At 38.7% G+C, this 26,627-nt stretch overlaps 1 protein-coding gene and 1 long non-coding RNA gene across 2 annotated transcripts; one reads left to right on the top strand and one right to left on the bottom strand.

The window, feature by feature from the left end:
* Window positions 1-11,472: 11,472 nt before the first annotated feature.
* LOC148879978 (uncharacterized) lies at window positions 11,473-16,650 on the top strand. The gene is made up of 3 exons (XR_016104417.1): window positions 11,473-11,731; window positions 13,175-13,358; window positions 16,335-16,650. It is a non-coding gene; the product is annotated as an uncharacterized LOC148879978 (long non-coding RNA).
* Window positions 16,651-19,085: 2,435 nt separating this feature from the next.
* On the bottom strand, window positions 19,086-23,383 carry ACYB-2 (Cytochrome b561/ferric reductase transmembrane protein family). The gene is made up of 4 exons (XM_088961767.1): window positions 22,891-23,383; window positions 20,116-20,164; window positions 19,799-19,998; window positions 19,086-19,615 (listed from the first exon to the last, which is right to left on the bottom strand). The coding sequence occupies exons 1-4, from the start codon at window positions 23,032-23,034 to the stop codon at window positions 19,316-19,318; spliced, it is 693 nt and encodes a 230-aa protein (XP_088817893.1). The 5' UTR covers window positions 23,035-23,383; the 3' UTR covers window positions 19,086-19,315.
* Between the last annotated feature and the right edge of the window lie 3,244 nt (window positions 23,384-26,627).

Raw genomic sequence — 26,627 nt, 5'->3', positions numbered from 1 at the left:
ATCACTTAGGAATATTCGTCTTTTTCCATCTCTTTTCCTCAAACCATACGGAGCCTTAAGAAGATGAGATTAGAGGCCGTCACCGTCATCGTCACCGTTACATGCAAGCGACGACACTTGATGCACCTTTCAGTTTCAAATTCTCCTGTGCTTTTATGTCGCCTCATATATCATCATGCGCCCCCACATAGATTTTAGGGCGGTGTTTCGATTCGATGCCCTTTTTTCAGAGGCATGTTTCATGAGCTTAGAAAATGTTTTGTTAGATTTTCTATTTGGTTCCATTGATTTTGTTGTTATATATGTGTTTTTAATACCATATCAGCAATAATAGAAAAACATCAAAATTAGCGATCACACCTTTCCCAATTTCTAAGGTGTAGTTTGAAAAAACAATTTTTGGAATAATGGCTAACCAAACACCAATGCTTTTTCAGAAAACAGATTTTTGATGTGGAGTTGATGTGACATCATTTTGGACATTGATACTAAACACCTACTAGATGAGTGGTCTGGGATGCACTTCAAACTGATTTAATTTGTAAAATAAGGGTTATGTTGGTTTGTTTTGAAGTCTGACATCTGAAAGTGCAATAATTACTTTAAGAGGTATATTGATATTGGTGAACTTTTTTTTTTCAGAATTTTTAATGTAGAGAATGTTATGAATTCTAAAAATTGTCAAATATCCATTTTGATCCCATATATGAGAGTTTTTGTTTGTCTATTTTAAGGTATCACTGGAAAACAAAAAATTGTATAATTGTACTTTAAGATATAAAGATAAAAGGAAACGAATAACCCATTTTTCTCTTTAAGTTAAAAGATTCCTCTTAAGAGATAGGAGTTAAGTGGAGATACGACTACAAAGAGACAAATAGTCAGATACAACATTGCTCTGGTATCTTTCACCTCTATTTTAATTTTCTTTTTGTCATTTGACATAGGATAGTGTACCAGAAAAATCTTGATTTGAATCACTGCCCTTTCTTTGACTCTTGCCCTTTATTTATCTGGGAGATGATCCCAAATGAACAGGTGTAGAAGCTATAATTGTAAACCGCAATCGAATCTATGGAAGCATTGGTTTATACATTCCTTTTACTCTAACCACTGAGTTAAGTAGGTCGTTTATCATCTTAAAGAGGAACAAATGGGATCCATCACATCGATGGATTATAGATGGAATATTACTTCTAAGCAATACCAATTCTTAGTAGGAAAGAGATTTGAGAGCTATTATGCCAGATCATGAAATATTCATCTTGACAAGAAATTATCTACATGATAAAATATCTATCACGAGCACAAGTGTTATAGCTCAATTGGTAGAGCACCTCGTTTACACGCGTGCCAATGTTTTTTAGGGGAGTCCATCATGTAATCAACAAAATTATAGGTTAGGAAGGTCAAATTAGGTATATGTAATGTAATGGTTATAAGCCAACTCTTGTGGGTGTTTTGAAGATTTATTCTAGAATCCGGTTGAATATAAGATACGAATGCTTAGTTTACATTATGGAAGAAACACGTGTATATGTGATATTAGATAGTATGGTAGTAGCATCTAAATTTGCAAATGTCGTGATAGGAGCAGGGTCAGTCAAATCGTCCGCAGGCTGATTGAATAGAAGTTGTGGACCCCTCTTTGGTCAAAGTAATTATTTCTTGCAAAAAAACCCAATTATGTACTAAGGGTAGGTAGATAACCCACGGAAGAAGCATTCTGCCTAATAGGGTAGATACTTCTGATCCCGCTTGGACAAAACGGAAGATATTGTCAATAAATAGAAGTACGTCTTGTTCATTAAGATCCCAGAAATACTCCGCCATGGTTAGGGTAGTCAAACCAATTCTCATACGGGCTCTTGGGGGTTCATTCATCTGACCATAGACTAGAGCTATTTTTGATTTTGCAATATTTTGTTCATTAATCATTCTGGATTCCTTCAAAAGGATAGCAAGTTACAAATTATGTCTCGGTAGGACATGTATTTCTATTAATTGAAATTCATAAATGAAGTAGTTAATTGTGGGGTTACCATTATCCTATCCTTCCTTTGTGTAGTGAATAATCTTGTATGTATTCCTAAGAAAAGAAATTTGTCCATTTTTTGATGTCTCAAGGGGGCATGGAAACACATAAGAACTCTTGAATGAAAATGGAAAAGAAATGTAACTCCATTTCCTTTGGAAATGATAAGATCTTTGGCGCAAGAAGAATGGGTTGATCTGTATCATCTTGACTTGATTATGCTTCCTCTATTTTTTTGAAGAGATCCGAGTGAATAGAAAGGAAAAAACAAAAGATGACATTTAAAGATACATGCTATAAAAATAGCCCCATTTATGAAAATTCTTATCTGGATGGAAATAAAAAAAAAATCAAAATTAGAAATAGAAATCAAATCTTCTTTTTTTAAGGAACAAACATAAGATTCATCAACAAAAAAGATATCTAAGTTAATAGTAACTAATTCAAGTAAAAGATTTGATACTAATAAATTCTATCGAATATAGTAATGAATTGTAAGGAAACGAATAGGCACAAAATCTACCATATGCGTTGCTTTGTAATATCTTTCGTCATCATCGTTGTATTTTAAACAACCATTGACCTGAATGGTTGGGTCGTTCAACCCTACTACCATTAGGCAATTGGTTCCATTTTACCCTTTACACAAAACCATTGACTTGATTAATAGCCGATTTACCAATCGGCCTGGACAATTTTTTTGGTCATTTAATTTTCATTATTAATTATTAAGTATTTTTTTAGTGTTTTTAAATTGCAATTGGTTATACATTTGGACCAAATAATTGAATTGTCAACTTGAAAATTGGTGGCCAAAGCGGTCAGTTCTAGATCAATTTTTAAAACATTTGTTCCAACTATATGGGGTTGGCTACAACAAATTAATCCTAGCCCGCCCATTCTACTATTCTATTGCCCCCTTTTACTTGCAACAAATGTTTTTTTTTTCAAATGCAAGGTTTTTTGCACTATAATTTTTTATATCTATACTATGCAAAGCGAATACTTGCTTTAAATTCTATGCAAATCATAAAAGATAAATTCAAATATTATATATCATGTATGGTTAATACTTATTTGCATACATACAAAGCAAGTTCTCTTACACTAATTTATATAAAACATTATGTTTTCATTTTGTCCATTTATAAATTATAACTTCTAGAGAAGGTCTAGCATTTGCTTAAAGGTATGTACAATTTTGAAAGATTGGTATACAGAGAAAGTAACTAATATTTTTAGATAAAATCTATGGTGCATGAACTTCATCACAAAAGAAACTTGAACCACTCATAAAAGTACACCATGTGAAATGTGACCAATGAAAATTAAAAAGACCATGTCATTGGTTGAAATTTTGACTCAACTTGCAAAAAATATTTGAAATGCATCATAATTGGACTCTTATAACTTTTGAACTCATTTGATAATCATGATAAGAGAAGTTGGTCTCCCTAAAAGACAGAGGATGGCCAAGAGTGTATGAGGAGAAGAAAAAGGGGTTATAGTGAAAAGGATGCAAGTATGTTTAATAAAGGAGACAGGAGGACAATGACTTTCTTAGTGTTCTCGAGGCAGATCTTGCGTGGGCCTCCACCTTTATACATGAATAGATCGAGTTATAATGGGAGACAAGGAAACGACAAAACAAAGCTTTCCTATCTCAAAAAGGTGGTTATGATTTGTTGAAATTTCTTCTGGGTTTTTCCATGTGACCAATGAGAATCCCTTGAGATTAGGGTTTCTTGTCTCTTAAGACTCTTACGTGGGCACGTGCATGGCCACATCCCTTTAGGCTTACTCACTATGAGGTGTTGGAGGGAGGATTCTATGTTATTCGTAATTAGGATGCCATCGTCATTACCCATGTGGTGTGCTGTCAGGACTGTATGGGCTTTTGCTGATAGTCATGATCTTTCTTCTGTGATGATGTCGCGAGTGCCATCGTAGTTCCTATGCAATTTTAGGTCATCACAGGGTCCTATGATTACATTTTGTATTATCCTTGGCGATGGATATAGTGTTCATCACAGGTTCCATCGTCCTCATCACAATCTCTGGGATGCTGATATACATATATTTACACCCATAAGTTTTCTCTAGGTTGAGAGGATGCCACCTTAAATTTTATTAGCTAACCATTATCAAGAGGACGAAAGATAAAAAAATACAGGACATAGCCCCCGTGCACCAAAACCGAAATACACTCTCACCATCTCTACTCAATCCACAAAGCCATAAAAAGAAAAACAATACATCATTATCAAACTAAAAGCAAAAGTTCATTACCTTATACGAAGCACAAGAAGCCTTTGGTAATCTTCTTTAAGCATCTTCACAAGATCATGTGGAATATTTTGCATTGAGTTGTATAAAAGAAATTTTTGTAAATTAATAGCTCTATTGGCCAAGTCCACGCACCGGTTTCCCTCTATAAGAAGATGAGAGAATCTCATTTGTATAGTGGAGTTCACTCTTTTAATTTCATGATTTTCCAAGGAATTATGAACTTACCAAGATAGATATCAACTAAACATTTATTACCACTTCCAATTTCAACCTCCAATATTCCTTAATTGAGGCAAAGTGTAATGGTATCTGACGTAACCGTTTTCGGCCACGTATCAATGTTTTGTGATGTAAAATTTTTTGGCAAAGTACCTCGTTATTCGACCCGGTGGTGGCGTGCCTTAGTGACGAGCTACTTGGTGGCGAACTCCCTGGTGGCGAACTGCCTGGGGGCGAACTGCCTTGGTGGCAAACTGCCTGGGGGCGAACTCCCTCGTGGCGAACTGCCTGGGGGCGAACTACATGGGGGCGAACTGCCTGGTGGCAAACTCCCTGGTGGCAAACTGCCTTGGTGGCGAACTGGCTGGGGGTGAACTGCCTTGGTGGCGAACTGCCTGGGGGCGAACTCCCTGGTGGCGAACTGCCTTGGGGCGAACTGTCTGGGGGCGAACTGCCTGGGGGCGAACTGCCTTGGTGGCGAACTCCCTGGTGGCGAACTGCCTGGGGGTGAACTGCCTTGGTGGCGAACTGCCTGGGGGCGAACTCCCTGGTGGCGAACTGCCTGGGGGTGAACTGCCTGGGGGCGAACTGTCTGGGGGCGAACTGCCTGGGGGCGAACTGCCTTGGTGGTGAACTGTCTGGGGGCGAACTGCCTGGGGGCGAACTGCCTTGGAGGTTAACTCCCTGGTGGCGAACTGCCTGGGGGCGAACTTCCTTGGTGGCGAACTGCCTGGGGGCGAACTTCCTTGGTGGCGAACTGCCTGGGGGCGAACTCCCTACTAGGCGGTCGATGCCTTAGAGAATGTTGGAGCTCCCTGGTGCGGCGCAATCCGACTGCCCTCAGCATGAGGTGGTTTTCTTTCCTTTGTAGGCTGCGGGAGATGAGGGACCTGCGAGAACTTCATCTTTTCCTCCTCTTTGTAGGTGGCGGGAGCTGAGAGACCTGCGAGAACTCCATCTTTTCCTCCTCTTTGTAGGTGGCGGGAGCTAAGGGACCTCCGAGAACTCCATCTTTTCCTCCTCCTTGTAGGTGGCGGGAGTTGAGGGACCTCCGAGAACTCCATCTCTTCCTCCTCCTTGTAGGTGGGGGGAGTTGAGGGACTTCTGAGAATTGCATCTTTTCCTCCTCTTCGTAGGCGGCGGGAGCTGAAGGACCTGCGAGAACTGAATCAGAGGTCCCGAGGGTACTTTCCTGGTGGGGGCTCTCCGATGCTTAAGTTAGCACTCTTATTGTAGAGAGCTTTGAAGATAATACGAGAGAGCTAGAGAGAAGGGTTACTTCCCTTTCTTTTCCATCCCCTTCCCCTTTGGGGGGTGAGGTCTTTATATACCGGAGTCTTCATGGGTTAGGTGGGTGAAAAGCCTCCAAACGGTAAGACTCGTCGCATCCGGTCAGAACCGGGGTACGGTGGTGAACTTCTCAAGGTCGTCAGGCTGACGCTTGTGTTAGGCGGCCAGGTCGGCGCCTGGGCCGGGTTGTTAGAGGGGTGCCTGCATCAGTCGGTGGGTCAATGTTTAGGCCAGGTCGTCAGGTCGGCGCCTGTGTCAGTCGGCGGGTCAGTGTTTAGGCCAGGTCGTCAGGTCGGCGCCTGTGTCAGTCGACGGGACAGTGCCTAGATCAGGTCGTCAAGCTGGCGCCTGTGTCAGTCAGCGGGTCAGTGTCTAGATCAGGTCGTCAAGCTGGCGCTTTGGCCGGATCATGCGGTAGGCTGGTCCAGGTCGGCCAGGTCGCGTAGGCCGTGCGCAGTTCGCGCAGGCCGCGCGCTAGGCCGCGCGCAGTTCGCGTAGGCCGCGTGCAGTTCGCGCAGGCTGCGCAGGCCGCGCGTAGGTCGCGCTAGGCCGGCCAAACTGGTGCCCGAGTGGGTCACCAACTTTGTAAGTTTGTTGGCTGGGTGTTTTCCTAGTTGTCACGAGGTGCCACATGTCACAATTTTACTGGAGGGCCAAATCTGTCCTCATCAATAGCCCCCCACTCCCGAGCTGATAGTAACTTAGCGAAGGGAGTAGATTTCTTTTGGTCCGTAAGTCGATGAGCTAGTAAGTGCTGATCCAATTACTAGTATGGCTCGTAGGCTTTGGGAGCGACTCGTAGTCTATTGTTTTTTTACTTTGCCCGTGCCGGAGAGGCGATCGGGTCTTGAGCAGTAATGTGGCCCGTAGGCTTTTGGGAGCGACTCGTAGTCTACTCTCTTTTTTTTTTACTTTTGCCCGTGCCGGAGAGGCGACCGGGTCTTAAGCAGTAATGTGGCCCGTAGGCTTTTGGGAGCGACTCGTATTCTACTCTTTTTTTACTTTTGCCCGTGCTGGAGAGGTGACTGGGTCTTAAGCAGTAATGTGGCCCGTAGGCTTTTGGGAACGACTTGTATTCTACTCTTTTTTTACTTTTGCCCGTGCTGGAGAGGTGACCGGGTCTTAAGCAGTAATGTGGCCCGTAGGCTTTTGGGAGTGACTCATAGTCTACTCTTTTTTGGCTTTTTCCCGTGCTAGAGAGGCGACCGGGTCTTGAGCAGTAATGTGGCCCGTAGGCTTTTGGGAGTGACTCGTAGTCTACTCTTTTTTTACTTTTGCCCGTGCCGGAGAGGTGACCGGGTCTTAAGCAGTAATGTGGCCCGTAGGCTTTTGGGAGTGACTCATAGTCTACTCTTTTTTTACTTTTGCCCGTGCCGGAGAGGCGACCGGGTCTTAAGTAGTAATGTGGCCCGTAGGCTTTTGGGAGCGACTCGTAGTCTACTCTCTCTTTTTTTTTTTTTACTTTTTCCCGTGCTGGAGAGGCGACCGGGTCTTAAGCAGTAATGTGGCCCGTAGGCTTTTGGGAGTGACTCGTATTCTACTCTTTTTTTACTTTTGCCCGTGCCGGAGAGGTGACCGGGTCTTAAGCAGTAATGTGGCCCGTAGGCTTTTGGGAGTGACTCATAGTCTACTCTTTTTTGACTTTTGCCCGTGCCAGAGAGGCGACCGGGTCTTAAGCAGTAATGTGGCCCGTAGGCTTTTGGGAGCGACTCGTAGTCTACTCTCTTTTTTTTTTTTTTTACTTTTTCCCGTGCCGGAGAGGCGACCGGGTCTTAAGCAGTAATGTGGCCCGTAGGCTTTTGGGAGCGACTCGTAGTCTACTCTTTTTTGACTTTTGCCCGTGCCGGAGAGGCAACCGAGTCTTAAGTAGTGAGGTGGCCCGTAGGCTTGGCCTGCATCAGCTTCGTAATGCCGGTCACCTACTCCTACAAGAAGCTACTAGGAGCTCGACCTTCGGGGGCAACACCACTAACTTTAGGTTGCCAGCTCACACGGGAGCCTTGGAAGGCTCGACCAGTAAGGGCGCCTATGTAGTCAGTTGGCCGCCAATTCCCGCGGAAGCCACGAAGAGCTCATCTTTGTAGGGGGGACCTTGCGGAGAGGACTGATGTGGCATTATCTGAATTGAAAGTAAGGTTGGTAGAGCTACTTAGTCCGTTAGCTCCCTGCATAGTCTCTGAGTTCATAAAAAATGTAAACTATAAAGCGATAGCTTCAATTTCTAAAATGTGAGGCCCTAGTTTTGGCAAGATGAGAACTTAGCTTTGGTAGGATGAGAACTTAGCTTTTTGTAGCGGTTTCCCACAGACGGCGCCAATTGACGTAACTGTTTTCGGCCACGTACCAATGTTTTGTGATGTAAAATTTTTTGGCAAAGTACCTCGTTATTCGACCCGGTGGTGGCGTGCCTTAGTGACGAGCTACTTGGTGGCGAACTCCCTGGTGGCGAACTGCCTTGGTGGCGAACTGCCTGGGGGTGAACTGCCTTGGTGGCGAACTGCCTGGGGGTGAACTGCCTTGGTGGCGAACTGCCTGGGGGCGAACTCCCTGGTGGCGAACTGCCTAGGGGTGAACTGCCTTGGTGGCGAACTGCCTGGTGGCGAACTCCCTAGTGGCGAACTGCCTGGGGGTGAACTGCCTGGGGGCGAACTGCCTTGGGGCGAACTGCCTGGGGGCGAACTGCCTTGGTGGTGAACTACCTTGGGGCGAACTGCCTTGGGGCGAACTGCCTGGTGGTGAACTGCCTGGGGGCGAACTGCCTTAGGGCGAACTGCCTGGGGGCGAACTGCCTTAGGGCGAACTGCCTGGGAGCGAACTGCCTTGGTGGCGAACTGCCTTGAGGCGAACTACCTGGGGGCGAACTGCCTTGGAGGCTAACTCCCTGGTGGCGAACTGCCTGGGGGCGAACTGCCTTGGTGGCGAACTGCTTGGGGGCGAACTCCCTACTAGGCGGTCGATGCCTTAGAGAATGTTGGAGCTCCCTGGTGCGACGCAATCCGACTGCCCTCAGCATGAGGTGGTCTTCTTTCCTTTGTAGGCTGCGGGAGATGAGGGACCTGCGAGAACTTCATCTTTTCCTCCTCTTTGTAGGTGGCGGGAGCTGAGAGACCTGCGAGAACTCCATCTTTTCCTCCTCTTTGTAGGTGGCGGGAGCTAAGGGACCTCCGAGAACTCCATCTTTTCCTCCTCCTTGTAGGTGGCGGGAGTTGAGGGACCTCCAAGAACTCCATCTCTTCCTCCTCCTTGTAGGTGGGGGGAGCTGAGGGACTTCTGAGAATTGCATCTTTTCCTCCTCTTCGTAGGCGGCGGGAGCTGAAGGACCTGCGAGAACTGAATCAGAGGTCCCGAGGGTACTTTCCTGGTGGGGGCTCTCCGATGCTTAAGTTAGCACTCTTATTGTAGAGAGCTTTGAAGATAATACGAGAGAGCTAGAGAGAAGGGTTACTTCCCTTTCTTTTCCATCCCCTTCCCCTTTGGGGGGTGAGGTCTTTATATACCGGAGTCTTCGTGGGTTAGGTGGGTGAAAAGCCTCCAAACGGTAAGACTCGTCGCATCCGGTCAGAACCGGGGTACGGTGATGAACTCCTCAAGGTCGTCAGGCTTGTGCTTGTGTTAGGCGGCCAGGTCGGCGCCTGGGCCGGGTTGTTAGAGGGGTGCCTGCATCAGTCGGTGGGTCAGTGTTTAGGCCAGGTCGTCAGGTCGGCGCCTGTGTCAGTCGGCGGGACAGTGCCTAGATCAGGTCGTCAAGCTGGCACCTGTGTCAGTCAGCGGGTCAGTGTCTAGATCAGGTCGTCAAGTTGGCGCTTGTGTCAGTCGGCGGTTCAGTGTCTAGATCAGGTCGTCAAACTGGCGCTTTGGCCGGATCATGCGGTAGGCTGGTCCAGGTCGGCCAGGTCGCGTAGGCCGTGCGCAATAGCGCAGGCTGCGCGCTAGGCCGCGTGCAGTTCGCGCAGGCCATGCAGTTCGCGCGCTAGGCCGCGCAGTTCGCGCGCGCCGTGCGCAGTTCGCGCAGGCCGCGCGTAGGTCGTGCTAGGCCGGCCAGACTGGTGCTCGGGTGGGTCACCAACTTCGTAAGTTTGTTGGCTGGGTGTTTTCCTAGTTGTCACGAGGTGCCACGTGTCAAAATTTTACTGGAGGGCCAAATCTGTACTCATCACTATCCCTATGAACTAAAAATTAAGCAAGGATGGAAGAGTTGTTAGCATGATAGCTATGAAAGCCAAAACATATATAATGCTCCAAAGTTGTTTCTCATAATACCACTTCCTCCCTTCTCACCCAAGTTTCCTTGACTTGCCCCATTCACATTCAACTTGAAAGGAAATTGCTAGTAAACCTAGCAAATGGTTGTTCTCTTAATTTATTTGATGGAAATATTTAAAAATTACAGGATAAAAGAATTCTCATATGAAAGTGATGTAGCATAACTCAAACTTAATTCCACCAACCACCTATTATTTTTTCTTATGAGAGTTGAAGTTGAAGATGATACACCCTTTACTTTAAATCGACGCTTACATCTCTTTTCCAATATCATCCAAAGCAAGAGAGAAGGAATGATTTTGTAGAGATGATGAACTTGAGAATCTCTAATAGTTAGGTTCTACCACACATACATACTACATTTAGATTATCATAATAGTTAGGAACATTAAATAGATTATCATAATAGTTCCATAGCTTCTTTGCCATAACTCCATTTGTAAATGCACTGTGAAAATTTTCAACAATGTGAATGCCACAACAACTACATTTAGAAGCATATTAAATACCTCTTTTTTTATAGCATTAAATACCTCTTTAAAGATGTTTTAAAGAAAATAACCAAAGCCCAAAAGAACATGAGAAAACTAACAAAAATTGTCTTAACTACTCTTTTCATAGACTTCCATACATCCTTATGGCTGATATAAGAAAGTTTCCTAATTTACTTGAACACTTCTTATTAGAATCCTACTAAATTTCTTTGAAAAGAAAGTCCTAATTGAAAACAAATTTGAAAATCATACTATGATGTTAACTTGGTAAATACGAATTAATATAGAAATTTTGTGATGACGCTAACTTGGTAAATATGAATTAAGATGGGTCCCCGAAAATCAACTTAGTAAGTGGTTACTCAATTAACCAAAATCCCGTATTACATCCTCCTCCTTGAATTTGAGGGAATCTGACCTCAAATTCATACTACCATCTGAGAGGCCGCTAACATAAGTTATTGCATTTCTGTTTATGCCGCCTCTTTGTTTCTAACCCTCTTAATAGGAATTTGAAATATTTTAACCACATATCTTATAGTTGGAAATATAGATTACAAGAAAATCTTGTTTAGAGGCCTTTGCTTAAGTGCCACTAAATGTTAGTTTTAGTGGCGATTTTAAAAATTGCCATTATACATGCAGTAAAATCGCCATTAAACATAATTTTTTAGTGGCAGATATTAAATTGCCGTAAAAAGCACATTTGAAATGCCGCTATATAGTTGTTTTAAGTGGCTTTTATTAAATTGCCATTAAAAACATTTTTAAAGCGCCACTAACATGGCTTCGGACACTTAAGAGGTATGCTATTATCTGAACCATTGATTTGAATTCAAATAGGAAAATTAAATATAAGAAAAGAAAAGTGGCGGGATTGCAAGTTTCTACTTTCTTCCTCCCGCGCGCATTCTTATTCTACCTACCCATTTTCGTTCGAATAAAGGAAGAACTATTCATCTTGTCGAAGTCGTGCGCCCACCACACTCTAGACAGCATTCTCATTCGACTGTTAGTCTTCTCTCAAAATCGAATCCGTCTGTCGCATTTGGTGTTCTTGTTCAAACAATTCCAGAAGACCGCTATTGAAGTGTTATTCAAACCTATTTCGTTGGAGGAACTAGTGCCGCGCATTTGCTTGGTATGTTTTTTGTTTTTCTTTTTTTCACTATAAATATTTTTTTCTTTGGGTATCACTTTGTTTTTCTTCAACACCGCTATTGAAGAGATATTAGTGCATTTTGGATTTGGGTTTTCTGGTTTTGATATTTTTGTATGCTTTTAATCGCATCCCAGGTTAGACTACGGTCTCTTTTAAAAGTTCTATAGGGTTCTGCCATTTTGTGAGACACCCAATTGGGAATTAGAGAGGAGAGGACATTGCTTGTGAGTTTTGTATCGTGGTGGAATTGGCGGGGTATGAGGCTTCTCTACCAGTAGGATTTACGGTGGAATCGGTACAGCCGCAACGACACCTCCTTTGTTTTCCCATGCAACGTGGCATGGTGTTGATTTCGGGGCTGTTGTTGACCCAATTGTTGCTGGTGTGAAGCGGCTAACTGAAGCTCTCTATCATCAGAATGTTTTGGGAACCCATAGAACTATTGGACAAAGTGAAGATTTGTTTTCCATGAACCCTTTTGTCAAGCGCCCTAGGTTTGAAAGTACAAGCAATTTGCCTATTTATCCATAGAAACCAGAAACCAAAGGGAAGTCCCTAACCTTCAGAATACTTGAACCTTAACAATAAAAGCATAGAGTAGTGAAGAGCAAATCACTTACAATTTTCTTTTTCACTTTGTTTGGTGCCCAACTTGAATCACTGAAGTCCCTAACCTTCCAAAGACCTAAACTTTAACAAAAACACACAGAGTAGAGAAGAGCAAACCGCATGCAATTGACGCTAGGATTTTTTGAGAGGCACTATCAACCTAGATGTCGGAAGAGTATATTAGAGAAGAGCAAAAATTACATTCCTTTGATGTCAGAGAAAAAAAATTGTCACAGCTCTACTAGATCTTGGAAGAACCTCCACTTTTGCAATTGAGGCACTATTGATCTCCTTCTTAAATCACCAATTTTTCTAATTTGAGGTATGTTTATCTCGTCTTGGAAACAAATTTTCTCCTTTTTGATTTATTTCGTTCATGCATTTATCACGAAACAAATTTGAGGTATGCTTATCTCACAGGTTTCCACTGCCTTTGAGCTTCTTACCATTATGAATGAAACCCAGATTTTTCGGGTAGTATGGTTATGTTATGAATGAAATCTACACTGCTATTTACTTATAAAGATAATATACACTTATTTATCAAAAAAGTATCTATTTGTTTTTAATAAAGCAACTATTTTATTAGAATGATTTTTTTTTCTAGATAAGCATCAATTATCATTCATTCATTAATTATAAACAGAATGTACAATGGATAAAACAAAACAATGGAGAGCGTAGAGTACATCTCCCCCTATTTATCATATGACAAAACAGCGCAGAAAAATTAATTTCCAAGTGCCCCTTGCTTCACAAATATCTTTCTGCTTTATCTCTATTTTAGTTGGTGGTAATGTTTTCCCCTTGCAGATCCATCTGGATTTATCTTGTTTCCTCTTGTTGTTCACTCTTTTTATCTGGTGGTATCATCGGCTGGAATACTCTCAATCAGGAGTACACGTGAATCTGAAGTGAAGTCTCCTACAGAGGATCCTATGACAATTCTTCGGAAGAGCCATTCAGTCACAATATTTTTGGTTGTTTTTTTGGAGTGGTAATCTCTCATCTACTGCCATTGATTTATAACTATATTCATGCAGTTGGTGCTATACATGTGCTTCTGTTCTTCACTTAATTTTTATGTATATGAATGGATTTATTTGAAGAGAAAAATTTTAACTTAATGTTAAGCATGTAAAATCTTTACCTGTATTTGCTTGATGTTATCTGATTTTCTCTTGGGTGTTTTTCTTCACTTTGCAGTCTATTTGTTGGCTACTTTATATTGAATAGGTACCTTTGCATGGCTGAACTTTGACTTGTGTGGCTTGGTTGGAATCATCACAGTCTATGTTTTTGTTTGGATCACTAAGTATTATACCAATTACAAGCATGGGTGAACAACAAGCTATTGATAGATAGGGGAATAATCACAACCATTTATTTAAACTATATTCATAGCTAGATGCAGTCTCCTTCGTCTAGCTATTTCTTCTCTTCTAGGTTTCTTCATTTTACTTCTCAAGTAGTTGATGGTTTATTATTTCTTTCTAATTTTATAGTTTAGATATTTGTACTAAGTTTCCCTGCATCCATTTCAATTCACATTCTCTCTTCTCTCCTATTGGAGTTGGACCTAGGATCCTACAAAGGTGTTGTTTGATAATGGCTTAAATGGATGAGTTGAATAATTTATTATTTTATCTTTTATTGAATAAGCCATCAAGTAGTTTATTGTCTTATAATGGTTGAAATGTTTGATAATGTGTCTTATTGAAATATGTTACATCTTGAGGTTATAATACCTTGTATTTCCATATGCCCCCTGAATATTTTAATCAAGAATGCTTGAGTTCAAGACTTCACAAGTTGAAGTGTCCAAAACCAACCAATTTTCCATATCTTGCCTCCACTAGAATCTCCAAATTAAAATACAACTGGAACCAAATCTACTTCTCAACTTGTAAACCATTGATTTAAAGTTTAAACATTGTTTATGAATACCTTTCCACACTCCACACCCAAATGATACCTTTACATTCCAGCCATTAGCATTGATTCATACCTTTCAGTGATTAATTCCTCCATAGTTTGTTTAGCTCAATGGACCCAAAGATCAGCCAATAGGGGAATTTGACATTAATATATGTACTCTATTTTATCTATAAGGCAAGTTTGATTGTTATTGAAGTGGCTGGTCTAAGACCTAAACTTGTGCTCATTTGTTAATCTAAGATTTTACTATTCCATTGATATGTCCTTCATCCTAATAGTTTTTTTAATTGGATATTTTCGGGTATTAATACAAAAAGATCATGGAACATGAATTTTTTAGGTTATTTTGGTCCCAAGATATTATTCAACAAAATTAAAGGGGAGCCAATTTCAAACAAAAAGGGGAGTGGTAATAGCAATTCCGTAATAGGACGAAAGTATTTTTTTTTATCAGTGAAAAATGAAAATACTTATTAATTTTCTTAGCTGTTGTGTATGTTTTAGGGATTGACAGAGAAGATCTCTACTGGGGGTTTCTCGAAGCAAAACCTTTTTAATATTGCATACTTAAAGTAAGTTCCATGAGACCAAATTATCACATGAGGATTGAATAGTCTAGTAAAAGGCTGCTTTTAGGCAATTTTTTTTTTAATTTTCCCAATAAATAGATAATGTATTTTATTAAAGATAGAATGGAACCACTATAATGTTATTTAGCCAATGATTACCAAATCATTCCAACTCAATCTTTAATAGCACAGAATGATGAGTATTCCTAAACTCCTTATTTTCCATAGTCCATGATGTCATTGTTCCATTAACATTCTTCAAGGCTACTTCCTCTGGAGTAGTATGTTTTAACTTCAAAAGTTCTGTTTCTTCTTGTCCATATTGTCCAAGTTATTGTCTACTACTGCTGGAATAGTGTCATTGTAGTTTCCCTTTTTATTTCTTAACCTCTTTACTATATCTCCAACACTTCCTTGACTATTATTACAATCAGTGTCATTCCAATTATTGCCATAAGTGGATCATCCAAACAAACAGGCATAGAATAAGAATGGTTATAATATTTCATTTCATCTTTACCTACTTTGCAAAAATGACTAGGTTCCCCAGTGGATAGATGTTAAAATTGAGTTTGATTGTACTCCCATTTGATTTATAATCTTATATGTTCATCATGTCCATCATAATACATTTGAATATCCTTAATTTCTGGACCAAACCATTCAAATTATGATAAGATCCATCACCGTTGGAACTGAATTTTGCTTGTTTTTGAGTATCTAGTATTCCCTTTCCAATTCCTCTTATTCCCCAAAAGATAGTGTGGAGCAAAACTCTCTAAGCATGGGCTTGAGTAGAAGTTGGGTTTCGGAATCTATATAGATACTTTTGCTTTGAGAACTAAGGAAGGTTCAAGTAAAATTCTCATGTTTTCCCTCTTCCACAGTTTATAATTTTGTTTTAAGATAAATTTCTAATTCTATTCATGACAATAAGATTCATGTTTCTCAAAATTTACAACAATAATATCACATTTATTGGATGCTTCATGCTGAGATATTGAGAAGATAACAGAAACAATGAAAGTATGGTGAAATCTTTCAAAAAACTAATGCTTTTGCTAGGGAATGGGTCCCGTGGTCTGATTTGGAATAGGGGACTCTAATCCTAGTGGATAATCTGTTAAGTGCTGTGTGAGTTTATTTTGTTTTTTATTAAAATTTGTGCTGTTGTACTGGTTCCTTACTTCACAACTTCTAGGATGCTAGAATTTTATTCTTGTCTGGATGCTTAGATATGACTGACAGGAAGAGATTGACATTTTGACGAAATGTGTTCCAATTTAGGCAAATTGGCAATTTTTTGGATATATTAGGTTTTCTAGTTTGTATCTAATTTAATTACAGAAATCTCTAGCTCATATTTGAGGTTTGTATGGTTATCTATTTAAAAGTTTATTTACTAATTTATAATGTTCTGTATGACTGGATAAGTTTGTTCTTCACATAATCTTCATTTATGGCAGGTTGTTTGGGCATGGACTATGAATCCACAATATAGCACTAAGCGGCGACATCAACGTCAACCCTTGTCAACACTTGATTCGATCTCTTCACCACAGCATTGAACCAATGTCTCGAAGGCTACATTAGAGGTAGAGTTGACATTTATTCAAATCCTTTTTAAATAATGATTTATAAGTTTCTGCTTCTTAGCTAAATTTCATTCAGTGATAAAATATGTTCTTCTTATCCCTTCATATGAATGCAAGCTATGATATGTGGATTGGAAACTTTACATTGTTACAATAATTGCTTCTGGTGGATTTAGCTAGTTCAACATACATATAGTATGGACAGAAAACCATCTTATCCCACTAACTTCAGTCTGGAATTCCTTGAACCCTTAAGCTGAAAAGAACTTAAATTCCATAGCTCAATTACAATTTAACAATGGTTGACAAAACAATTTCCAAATTAGCAAGACAATGAAGAAACCTATATAGTCAAAATATCAAAGGTTGTAATTGGACTAATAGCCAAACATGGATGGCAATTCTTAGTTAATAATTGAATATGGTTTTTACAACTAATTGATGCAAGATTAACTCGAGGTGGATTTTGTATAGCTGGTTAAAAGGTTTTTACAACCTTTGTAGCAAGCCAATGACCAACAAGCAACGACTGAGCTTTAGTCAAAAGCGACAGCTCTTCTCGGCCAGTGCCAACACCCAACAATTGTTTTACCCGCCAACATTTGGTCTTTCATAAGGATTCAAGCGCTCAACGATAATATGGCATCTTCTTCTCTACTTGCCGCTGGCCGCAACTCAGAACGAACAAGGTTAACCAGTAAAGATTTATAAAGATCTGGCTCGCAAATTACAATCTTTGTTATGTTTTGTTTGAAGGAAAAGGTAGGGAAGCGAAGGCAAAGGTAGGAAAACTTATACAAGATTTGTAAAGATTTCCCCACCTTTCCCTTTCTTTCCTTATTTTTTCCTTCAAACACAGCCTTAAAAATCCTATCTCATACTTCAACACTATACAACCCAATCCAACCTATTGGGCTAAGCAGCCCAAATTGCACCCTAAATGTGAAGCCCAGCTAAAGAGGAATAACCAAGGCTGTGTTTGGCATGTCTTTCCATGCAGTTTTTCTATTGTTTACAAGATGGGAAGACCGATTTTTGGTCTATTTCCATTTGGCGCGTGAAAGATTTAGCCACTAAAAGATGGAATGTCGAAAAGATGTGAAAAACCCATTTTGGGATGATTTCGAGAAGTTCTAAATGAAGCTTCTCGTGCCTTTTGCGTTATATTCTCGCACGTAAAGATGCACATTTGCCAAACATGCTTTGGACTGCTTAAATCTTCATGCAAAAGCTCAATACACCTTTTGACCATTAAGGCTACTAGAAGATCTTCTCAAAAAATCACGCCAAAGGGGCTCCAAATCTATCAAGATTTCTTATCAATAAGACACTACCAAACATGCTTACAATATATATCCCCACACAAAAAAAAAATCTATAATCGTATCAAGGTTCAAAATTTCGCAACGTATCGGAGCATATCGGATGATACGTATCATTCTATTATAAGTTTGATACAAGGAACACATAGAAAACTATTTGTATACAAGTCCCCTTCTCTCTCATTAATTTCATTAAATTATATTTAGGGCTGAATTACCTCTCATTAATTTTATATTTACTCTTATAGTTATGTGCAATTTTTCTCTCATTAATTAGTTAACTATTTGTGTAATTAATGCATAATTTTAAATTTGAATTTCAACTTTAGAGCCTAATTGGAATTCTCTTCTCATTAATTTCGTTAATTAATAACCCTCTTTCTCATTAAATTCGTTTTGTTGGTATAAAAAAAGACAACTTAGGAACAACAAGATTTGAACCCTAGACATTAGGCTTTAACAACTAGAGATAAACCACTAAGCCACACCGATTTACTTGTTATAGGTTTATGTATTTTTATTTTTAAATATATTTTATCTTTTTCTTGGTTTATGCTTATCATTAAATGTTAAAATTAATTATTAAAATTTATGTATTAATAAATATACAGATAAATTATATTGATTGTTTTAAAACTAATATGTATCAATATCAAGGTTCAAAATATCGATATGCCGGTAGGGTCATATCGAGCGTTTCGATACTTGTTTTTTACCTTTTTATTTTTATTCAAAACTAGTTCAGGGGAGCCGATTTGGTACCCCTCCATTCCCTGAACCGGTCAAACCTTTGATACACCCATTGTAGGGGCATATCGGAAGGGTCCCAGAACAATACATAATGGCTGATACTGGCTGATATGTAACGATACTTTGGACCTTGATCAATATATATTTTAGTTTTTTTTTTTTGTTTTTTTTATGTTTTATTTATTCCATCATTTGTGAATATTTACTAAGTGTGTTCTGATATCTTGAATTTTATATAGACCATTAAATTACAGTTTTTTATTTTTAAATAACTTATTTATAATCATATAAAACTTGTAACTATCGTTATTAATATATTTTTAGGATTTATTTAAAACTTTAACATATTTATGTATATCTTAATTTTTCATCGTATCTATATATGTAAAGCGTAAAATTATCTTTTTCATATACCTTACGTTTCTGATACGTTAAACCTTAAACGGTACATCGCAAACATGAATGCCATCTCAAAATTAAATTAGGCACCCATCAATTACAAAAGACAAGTATGAAACATATTTGAGATGTCAGAAGTGGGACTGTAAGATGTTGGAAGATGAGTTGTTAACGTAGTAATGTTGGTAGCAGATCTGGGCGTACATGAGACAATAACAGTTGAGGTAGAAAGGGGTGTGCAGATAGATACAAATAAAGACAAAAGCTTAGTTGTTCAATCAATACAATACAATACAAACGATGATACTCTTAGGGTTGTCAGAGTGAAACACAACCAGTGACCACAGAAAATTCTAGGACGTCTGGGTATTTATCACCTTATTAGATAGATGAATAGGTGAAGTCGTCTTCGACATGTGAGGGAGAAAGAACTGATAACACCACGAAGGATCCAAACAGTACCGTAACAATTGAGGTGAAATTGACGAGGTAAGCCTCGGGCCCGTACTTGGCGAGGCCTGAACTCTCCAGGAAGGTCAGCTTCTCCAGAAAACCTAGCATGGCCGTGCCCAGCGCCAGAACATACACAAACAGTCCGAACACTACATGCCAAGGAAGAGACTCGCCTCTAACCGCCGCTGAGCCGCCCGGGTAAAAAAACACTAAGAACCCATATATCCACTGTCAATTTCAAACACCTAAACATTATGAGAAGGCAGAAGGGGATAAAATATTGAATCCATAGAATTCCAGGTTGTTTGTAATGAAGAAAAGTCAACTGCATAAAAACTTGCCATGAATCATAATCATCAACATCAAATAGAACAATTAATGAAAATACCTAAAAAATAAATGTCTATTTACCTGAATTCCATATAAGCAGATGGTTCCGATCCCAATCCAAGAATGCAAGCTATATAGATTGGCGATGTTGCTCTCATTGTGATATTTGAAGGCAGCATAAATCCCCACAATTCCAAGAATGAGCGCGAATAAATGGAGAATTAGGTGTATCAGTTTTTTCACTTCTTTCCTCCAAGGAAGGGCTTTATAGCTTATTATGGCTACATTTTTCAAAAACTAATAATAATTATTATAACAAATCAGAGCATTAGTATTTAAATAAAGAAATAGCATGATTTCATTAGAAGGATGTGTCATCTTTACAATCTTCTATTTACCTTCACCTCCTAATATAATGAAGCCAATTAACATCAAAACCGGATGAATCTGCAAAATTGAAAAAAAACATGAATCGAGTATTGGAGATGAATAAGTTATGTTTATTGGGTAAACTATGGTGTTTCCAACGAGAACAGAAACCCACCCTAATCTTCTAATTAAAATTACTTTTCACTAACCTCAAGTTATCTGCTAATCACAAACACCTTAACACTGTCAAACAACATATATAGTTACATGATAATCACAAATACCTTAACAATCATATGATGCAAAAAAACTTTTTAGGGTCTGGATTGCCGTATTTGCATACTGTTTGAGCGGTTTAGATTATAGCTACATCTTTTACTTTCACTTGTCTGTATGACATTGGGCAGAAGTGGAAGTCGAAACTTGGGCACATTGAAGAGGATAGAGTTGTTGGTAATATAATCACACATTACCTGTGCATTTGTCAATTGAGGTTTTCTTTTGAGTTATGATTAGAAGATATAATTGCAATTTCAGAAATGTAAAGTGGGTATCTGTTATTGTTCGACACCTGTGTTAGTGCATCTATAACAAATGCCATGTTCTTTGTTAGTGGTAGCTTTGATTATATTTTAATCGGTTCACTATGCTATTTATTTATTGGTTTTTTCTAGCTGTGTTTGGTTGCGTCAATGAAGTTCATAGTTTTTGGAACTAAAAGCTAGGGTTGTTCACAGGTCGGATTGGGTTGGTTTATTGGGGTCTTCCCAACCGACCCGATCTGGTTGGGTTACCTGAAATGGAAATCGAAACTGATCCAGTGTTAAGTAAAACCGACCTGGTCGGTTTGAGTTGGGTTGGGTTAGTTTCGGTTTTGCTCCTGTAAAAAAAGGATATAAAAGTCTAAAAGGAAATATCTATTATGAAAACTGAAATATATATATATATATATATTTTTTTTTTTCGATATGGAATTTTTCAGATATTTTGGTTTCTATGCAAAACCGAAATATCTTTATTTAACAGTTTTAAATATAAAATATATTTAAATTAAAATCGAAATATATATTTAAATAGATTAGGTTTTTTATACAAAACTGAAAACTAAAGTTTTTAAGATATTTTCTGAAAATATATTTAAAACTGAAATATATATATATATATATATATATATATATATATATATATATATATATATATATATATATTTCTAGAAATATATAGCTCACATAGTTTTTATGTAAAACTGAAATATCTTTATTTAACAGTTTTAAATATAAAATATATTTAAATTAAAACCGAAGTATATATTTAAATAGATTAGGTTTTTCATACAAAAAATAGATTAGGTTTTTCATACAAAAATGAAGTTTTTTGTGCAAATATATCATCATTAACCAGATTTTTTTTCAAAGCTTAAACTTAAACAAAACACAAATAAAATATATCAACTTGTAAGATGCATTAAATTAAAAAAATTAAATAAGAAAATACTAACCTTTGAATGACTGAAGTTGAGACTTTGAGAATGAAACTTGAGCTTGAGTTGAGAGAATGAGAAATTGAGACTTGAGAATTTGAAATTTTAAAATTTTGATTATTGAGTTGACAGTCAAATTGTATTAGAGAATAGAGATTGTGCTTGAGTTGAGGGGCTAAGGGGGGCGGACCAAGTTATTGCCTAATTGATGTAAAAGACTATAAAAACTATCATAGAGACAACTTGGTTAAATAGGAACTAAGAGACTAGGTTAAGTTGTAATTAGGAATTAGGATAGAGGCAAGTTAGTTAAGTAGGAACTAAGTCGGTTCGGTTAAGATCGATTTTGATTTTCATACAAAAAACTAAAACCAACCTGAACCATCGGTTTGTACAACCTAAACCCGGCCAACTGAAGTTGATTCGATCTGGGTTGACCGAGAACTATTAAAAGCAAAGAGTTAAGTTTTTGTCCTTTCGATTTGTGGGAGTTGATAAGCCACAAAAGCAGATCAGATGTCTGCTCCATAAGGTAGGAGCAGAGAATCCGTATAGCCATGGTGGGGGTGGTCATTATGGTGAATTTTGATAGGTTAGTGTACGCCTTGGCAAGTGTGGGACATCCGGACACCGGATCTTCTGCAATAAAAAAAAGCTCTGCTGCTCACATAGCATCTCCCAATGTGCTGCGGGATTCCCGATGTTTACAGTGTTTTTGCTTGCAGAGAATCTCGTGGGCCGTAGTGTTCTATCTATCCCAAAAAAAGGCAAAAAAAAAAAAGAAAAAAAAAGAAAAATAAAAGAAAAAAGTCGAGTCGAGTAGTTGAAGAGAACTGTCACTTTCTTCGGTTCTAAGTTCTAAGTTCTAAGGTCTAACTCTTCTCCATCTTTTTCGACCTGTGGGTTCATCACTCATTTGGCCAAATTCTATGTTGAGAATCCAATTCACAATTTTCCATGGGCTATACACCATCACGAGTTCCTTTTCCCCTATAAAAATTGAGAAGAACGCAACAAGTAAGGAAATTCTGAGACTCTGTAACGAGTCATTAACTTGCAGTGACCGAACTACAAACAGCGAACCAAATCAAAATAAATTAGGAATCAAGAAGAAGAAAGCTATCTATTCAATTATTTTCATCCGAGGTTCGAACCGATCAATCAAGGAGTGGAGAAGAGCAACAAGATAGTTCTACTGATTCCAATTTTGGATCAATCAAACAATAACAACACAAAACAAAAACAATCTCACGCAATAATTGCAATCATGTAAGAAAAGAAAACACAAACAGGAAGGAGAAGAACAAAGAGGAGAGGGACGTACATTGAAGATGAGAGATTTATTGGTGGCTTCGAAAGCTAGACCCCCTCTGAAGTGAATGCACCAGACCAGTACCATGATCGCAGCCGCGATTGCCAGCACATGCGACACCAACGTGAAAGGCTTCGCACTCACCCTCAATGCCATGTCCGTTCTCTGTTCCCGCGCTCTTCGGCCTTCGCCCCGCTTCTCTCTCTCTCTCGTTGTCTTTGTTAGCTTTCTCTCTCCGTCTACCCCTGCTCGCTCGATGCTCACTTCATTCACTTGCAGACTTGCTTTCCCCAATAAACAGGCAAACGACGAATGGAATTGGAAGGGACTTTTATTGACGAACCCTTTTCTTCCCCGTGACTTTTGTTTTTCCAGCCATGAATATCAATCAAGCCATTGATCAGAAAGCACGTGGAATTCAATTAATTGATTGTTGTAATTTGTGTACCTGTTTCACCTACGTGTCTCTTTCTGGATCGTTACCTAGGCTGCTACCTTCTTGTTTGCAGCACCTCAGCTTTGCTCTCTTCTTTTGGCGGCATTAATGGGAGAAAATCAATAAACTAGAAAAACCCTTAGATGGGAATCTTTAGGTTGCCACCTGCCAGTGGTAGTGGATTACAATTCTGTATACAAACGCATCTTAAGTCCAGGTACACAGCGTTTAGGTCCGTTTAAAGTTATACATGATCTTATCTCTTGCGTTTGCAACGCTTACCAACTAATCGATCTCAGACCGTCAGACGTAACTTTGGCCATATCTTTCGGATGGTTCAATTTTGGACGTTGGTGAATTAATACTATATTAAGATCATCAACGTTTTGACTCGATAATGAAGGGCCTATCTGCACCTCGGAGCACTGGGTAAAATTTTAACCCAATTTTGACAAAAGAAAGAGATGTGTATATAAAGGATAAGTTTTTTGTTTTTGTTTTTGAGGTATGAAGGATAAGATTATGGCTAAAGTAACTCGCGGTCCTAGTGAAATGTGTTGGCGTGTCTAGTGAGGGATGGATCAACCCGTCTCTCTATTCAAAAGTTTGGGCTTAGACTGTCGGACCTAAAAATGTGGTAGGTAAAGTTTGGGTTAAGGTGTTTGGTAGACCCATTCCAATTTTCAGCTGCTGCTTTATTTTTAGGTGCTGGAGTTGTACGATATAACGTTTGAAAAGGCATTATCAAGAGATCACATATCCGGGTGCATTTATTCATATTATTATTTTATTAAATTTATTCAGATAAATGAGGCCTCTCAACTTTTTTTATATTCTTTTGTCTCATCCACTTTCTTTGATAAATGGTTTTTTTTTTTCTTTTATCATTTTTACCATCGAGTCGAAGTCTATGCAAAATTACCAAACCACATTCCAATACTAATATAGAAAATAGGTCCAAAAGAAAGAAACTATTCTTAGCGGAACAAAATCAGCTTGAGTCCTAGTTTCAGATCCAGCTACATTTAAACCAAGATGCTTTTTTCTTCGTTTAGCCTTGTAGTTAGTTAGTGAGGTAATGACCGGTTCAGTTTCTTCACTTCTTTTCTCTCATTAGACTGATGATCGCTGCATTTTTGTTAGAAAAATTAGAAAAAAAAAATAGTGTTCATATTGTAACAGTATATTCGATGTTGTGGGATATATCTTGAGATTATTAAAAGGTCGTTACCATAATAATCACTTCCTTTTTTTTCTAGTAATTTTTTTTATTGTTCTGAGCATTTTTCTTAAGATTGATAAATATAATTCATTAAAATGTTATTGGTTAGTCCAAAGTAGATGTGTCTGCCATGAGATTGGAATATTCGGGTATCCAGAGCTTCTAGCGTAGGAATAAAGCATAGAGGGATATGAGGGGAAAAAAGATAAAAAACAGAGTAGCTTTTGGTGGGGGATAGAAAACGTGCTTTGGAGGAGGACGATTGACAAAAACAGCGACTTGTCTCCTACTGCAACTGATTTCGATCAAATGATCACAGTATCTTTTGGAAGAAGTACACTGCAGTCCAAGAATTCTGAAATTACAGTCCCCATAATCTACTGGTAGCCCAATCCGGTTAGATCATCCCCAGTACATGTGGGGTAAGATTTGATCAATCATTTTCTTTTTTTTTTTTTTTTTTTTCATTTTTAACAATCATAACATGAAATGAGTCGGATCTAAAGCCAATACAACCAAATCCATATCCACGTAGAGTTGATGGTGAAATTCGTGATGGCCCTTAGCTTGTTGGACTTTCCTCTCAGATCCTAGAGGTTCAAGATTTACCGACTAAAAAGTGAAAAATAACCCTGTCAAATAGGTGCTATTAGGGAAATCCATCTGATCCTCACGTAGTATGCCCTAGTGGGAAGAAATCAACAGAGGTAGGAACTGAATTGGGGGTATCATGAGGAATCGAGGTTTTAAAAACCGGAACCGGAACCATTGTGGCCACCAGTTTCTGAGTTGACGGGTTGACCATCTGATTCGAATAAATGGCTTGTTCTAACTTAAAAAAAATAAAAAAAAAATAATAATTAAAATAAAAGACAGTAAAAAACCATTGAACGAGAAGTTGGTTCAATAGTGGATCATTGATGAAATCAACAGTTTTTGACCAAGGATTGGTTTAGGGTGAAATAAAATTTGTTGCTTGGACAGTTCCCAGGCCAAACAATCTGACCATCATCCAAGTCAACGGTCAAAAAAGATAGTTTTGTAAACTCATTAGTCATTACAAAAGATAGTTTGGCTGCTCTCGTTTTCTATTATTATATTATACTTACATGCATTATATGCTAGATCATGAGCAGCCCTGTTCATTTCTCTATTTACATGTGATACACATACTATATAAAAAAAGGTTAGAAGTCGTATAACTTTCTGCTTTATAGGCTGAATAAGCCAGTCCTCCTCGACATCCATATAAATGTTTTTTACTAGGCTTTCTGAGTCAGAAAAGAGAGCCAAAGATTTTAGGTTCACATGGTGGGCATATTGTAACTCATGCAGGAGGGCCCACCATTCAGGTTGGAGTGGGTTTGCTGCAACAACTCTTCTTCTCCCTGTGAAAATTGTAATGCCATTTGCGGAGTGTATTTGAGCTCCTATTCCTGCCATTCCAGATGTTGATATGGAAAGAACCATCAATGAACATTTTGTATTTTGTAGATGATGGTATGTTAGAATGCATAATAACTGGGTGTGTGATCTGTATTTCTGGGCTTGATGGTTGGAAACAGAGCATCAATTCTACTAGTTTTATTGGATTCATAACATGTTTCCTATGAATTGCTGCATTCCTCATCCCAAATAAGTCTAAAGAGACCAAAGAATTTTGTAATGAACATCTGTCTCTCCTCTTTGTTTAAGTCTTTTAGCTTAGTTTCAATCCAGTCAAGAGTGAAACAATAAAGCTCCTTGTTTTATACTTGTTGTGGATTAATGCCCAATGAAGCAGATATCCATACCGCAGGAGCATAGGAGCATTAGAAAAAAATATGTTGCCAAGTCTCTAAGGTTGTTTAGCATAAAGGACATATCTTCTCTTCTTCATTTAAGAAATGCAATTTATCTTTTGTTTTGATACCATTCCACTAAGCCTTCCACATAAAGATTTGGAATCTCATTGGGACTTTGCATTTCCACATGAGGCTCCAATTTTGTTGCTGCCAGCGTTGATATGAAGAATCTGTAACCAGTCTTTACATCATACTCACCGAATTTTGCTTTTGTCCAAATAAGCTTATCAACTACGAGATGATGTAA

The sequence above is a fragment of the Nelumbo lutea genome, chromosome 1, assembly GCF_056320005.1.
Source record: "Nelumbo lutea isolate HS-2025 chromosome 1, American lotus-T2T, whole genome shotgun sequence".
Lineage (NCBI taxonomy): Eukaryota > Viridiplantae > Streptophyta > Magnoliopsida > Proteales > Nelumbonaceae > Nelumbo > Nelumbo lutea.
This window is presented reverse-complemented; position numbering and strand designations above follow the sequence as displayed.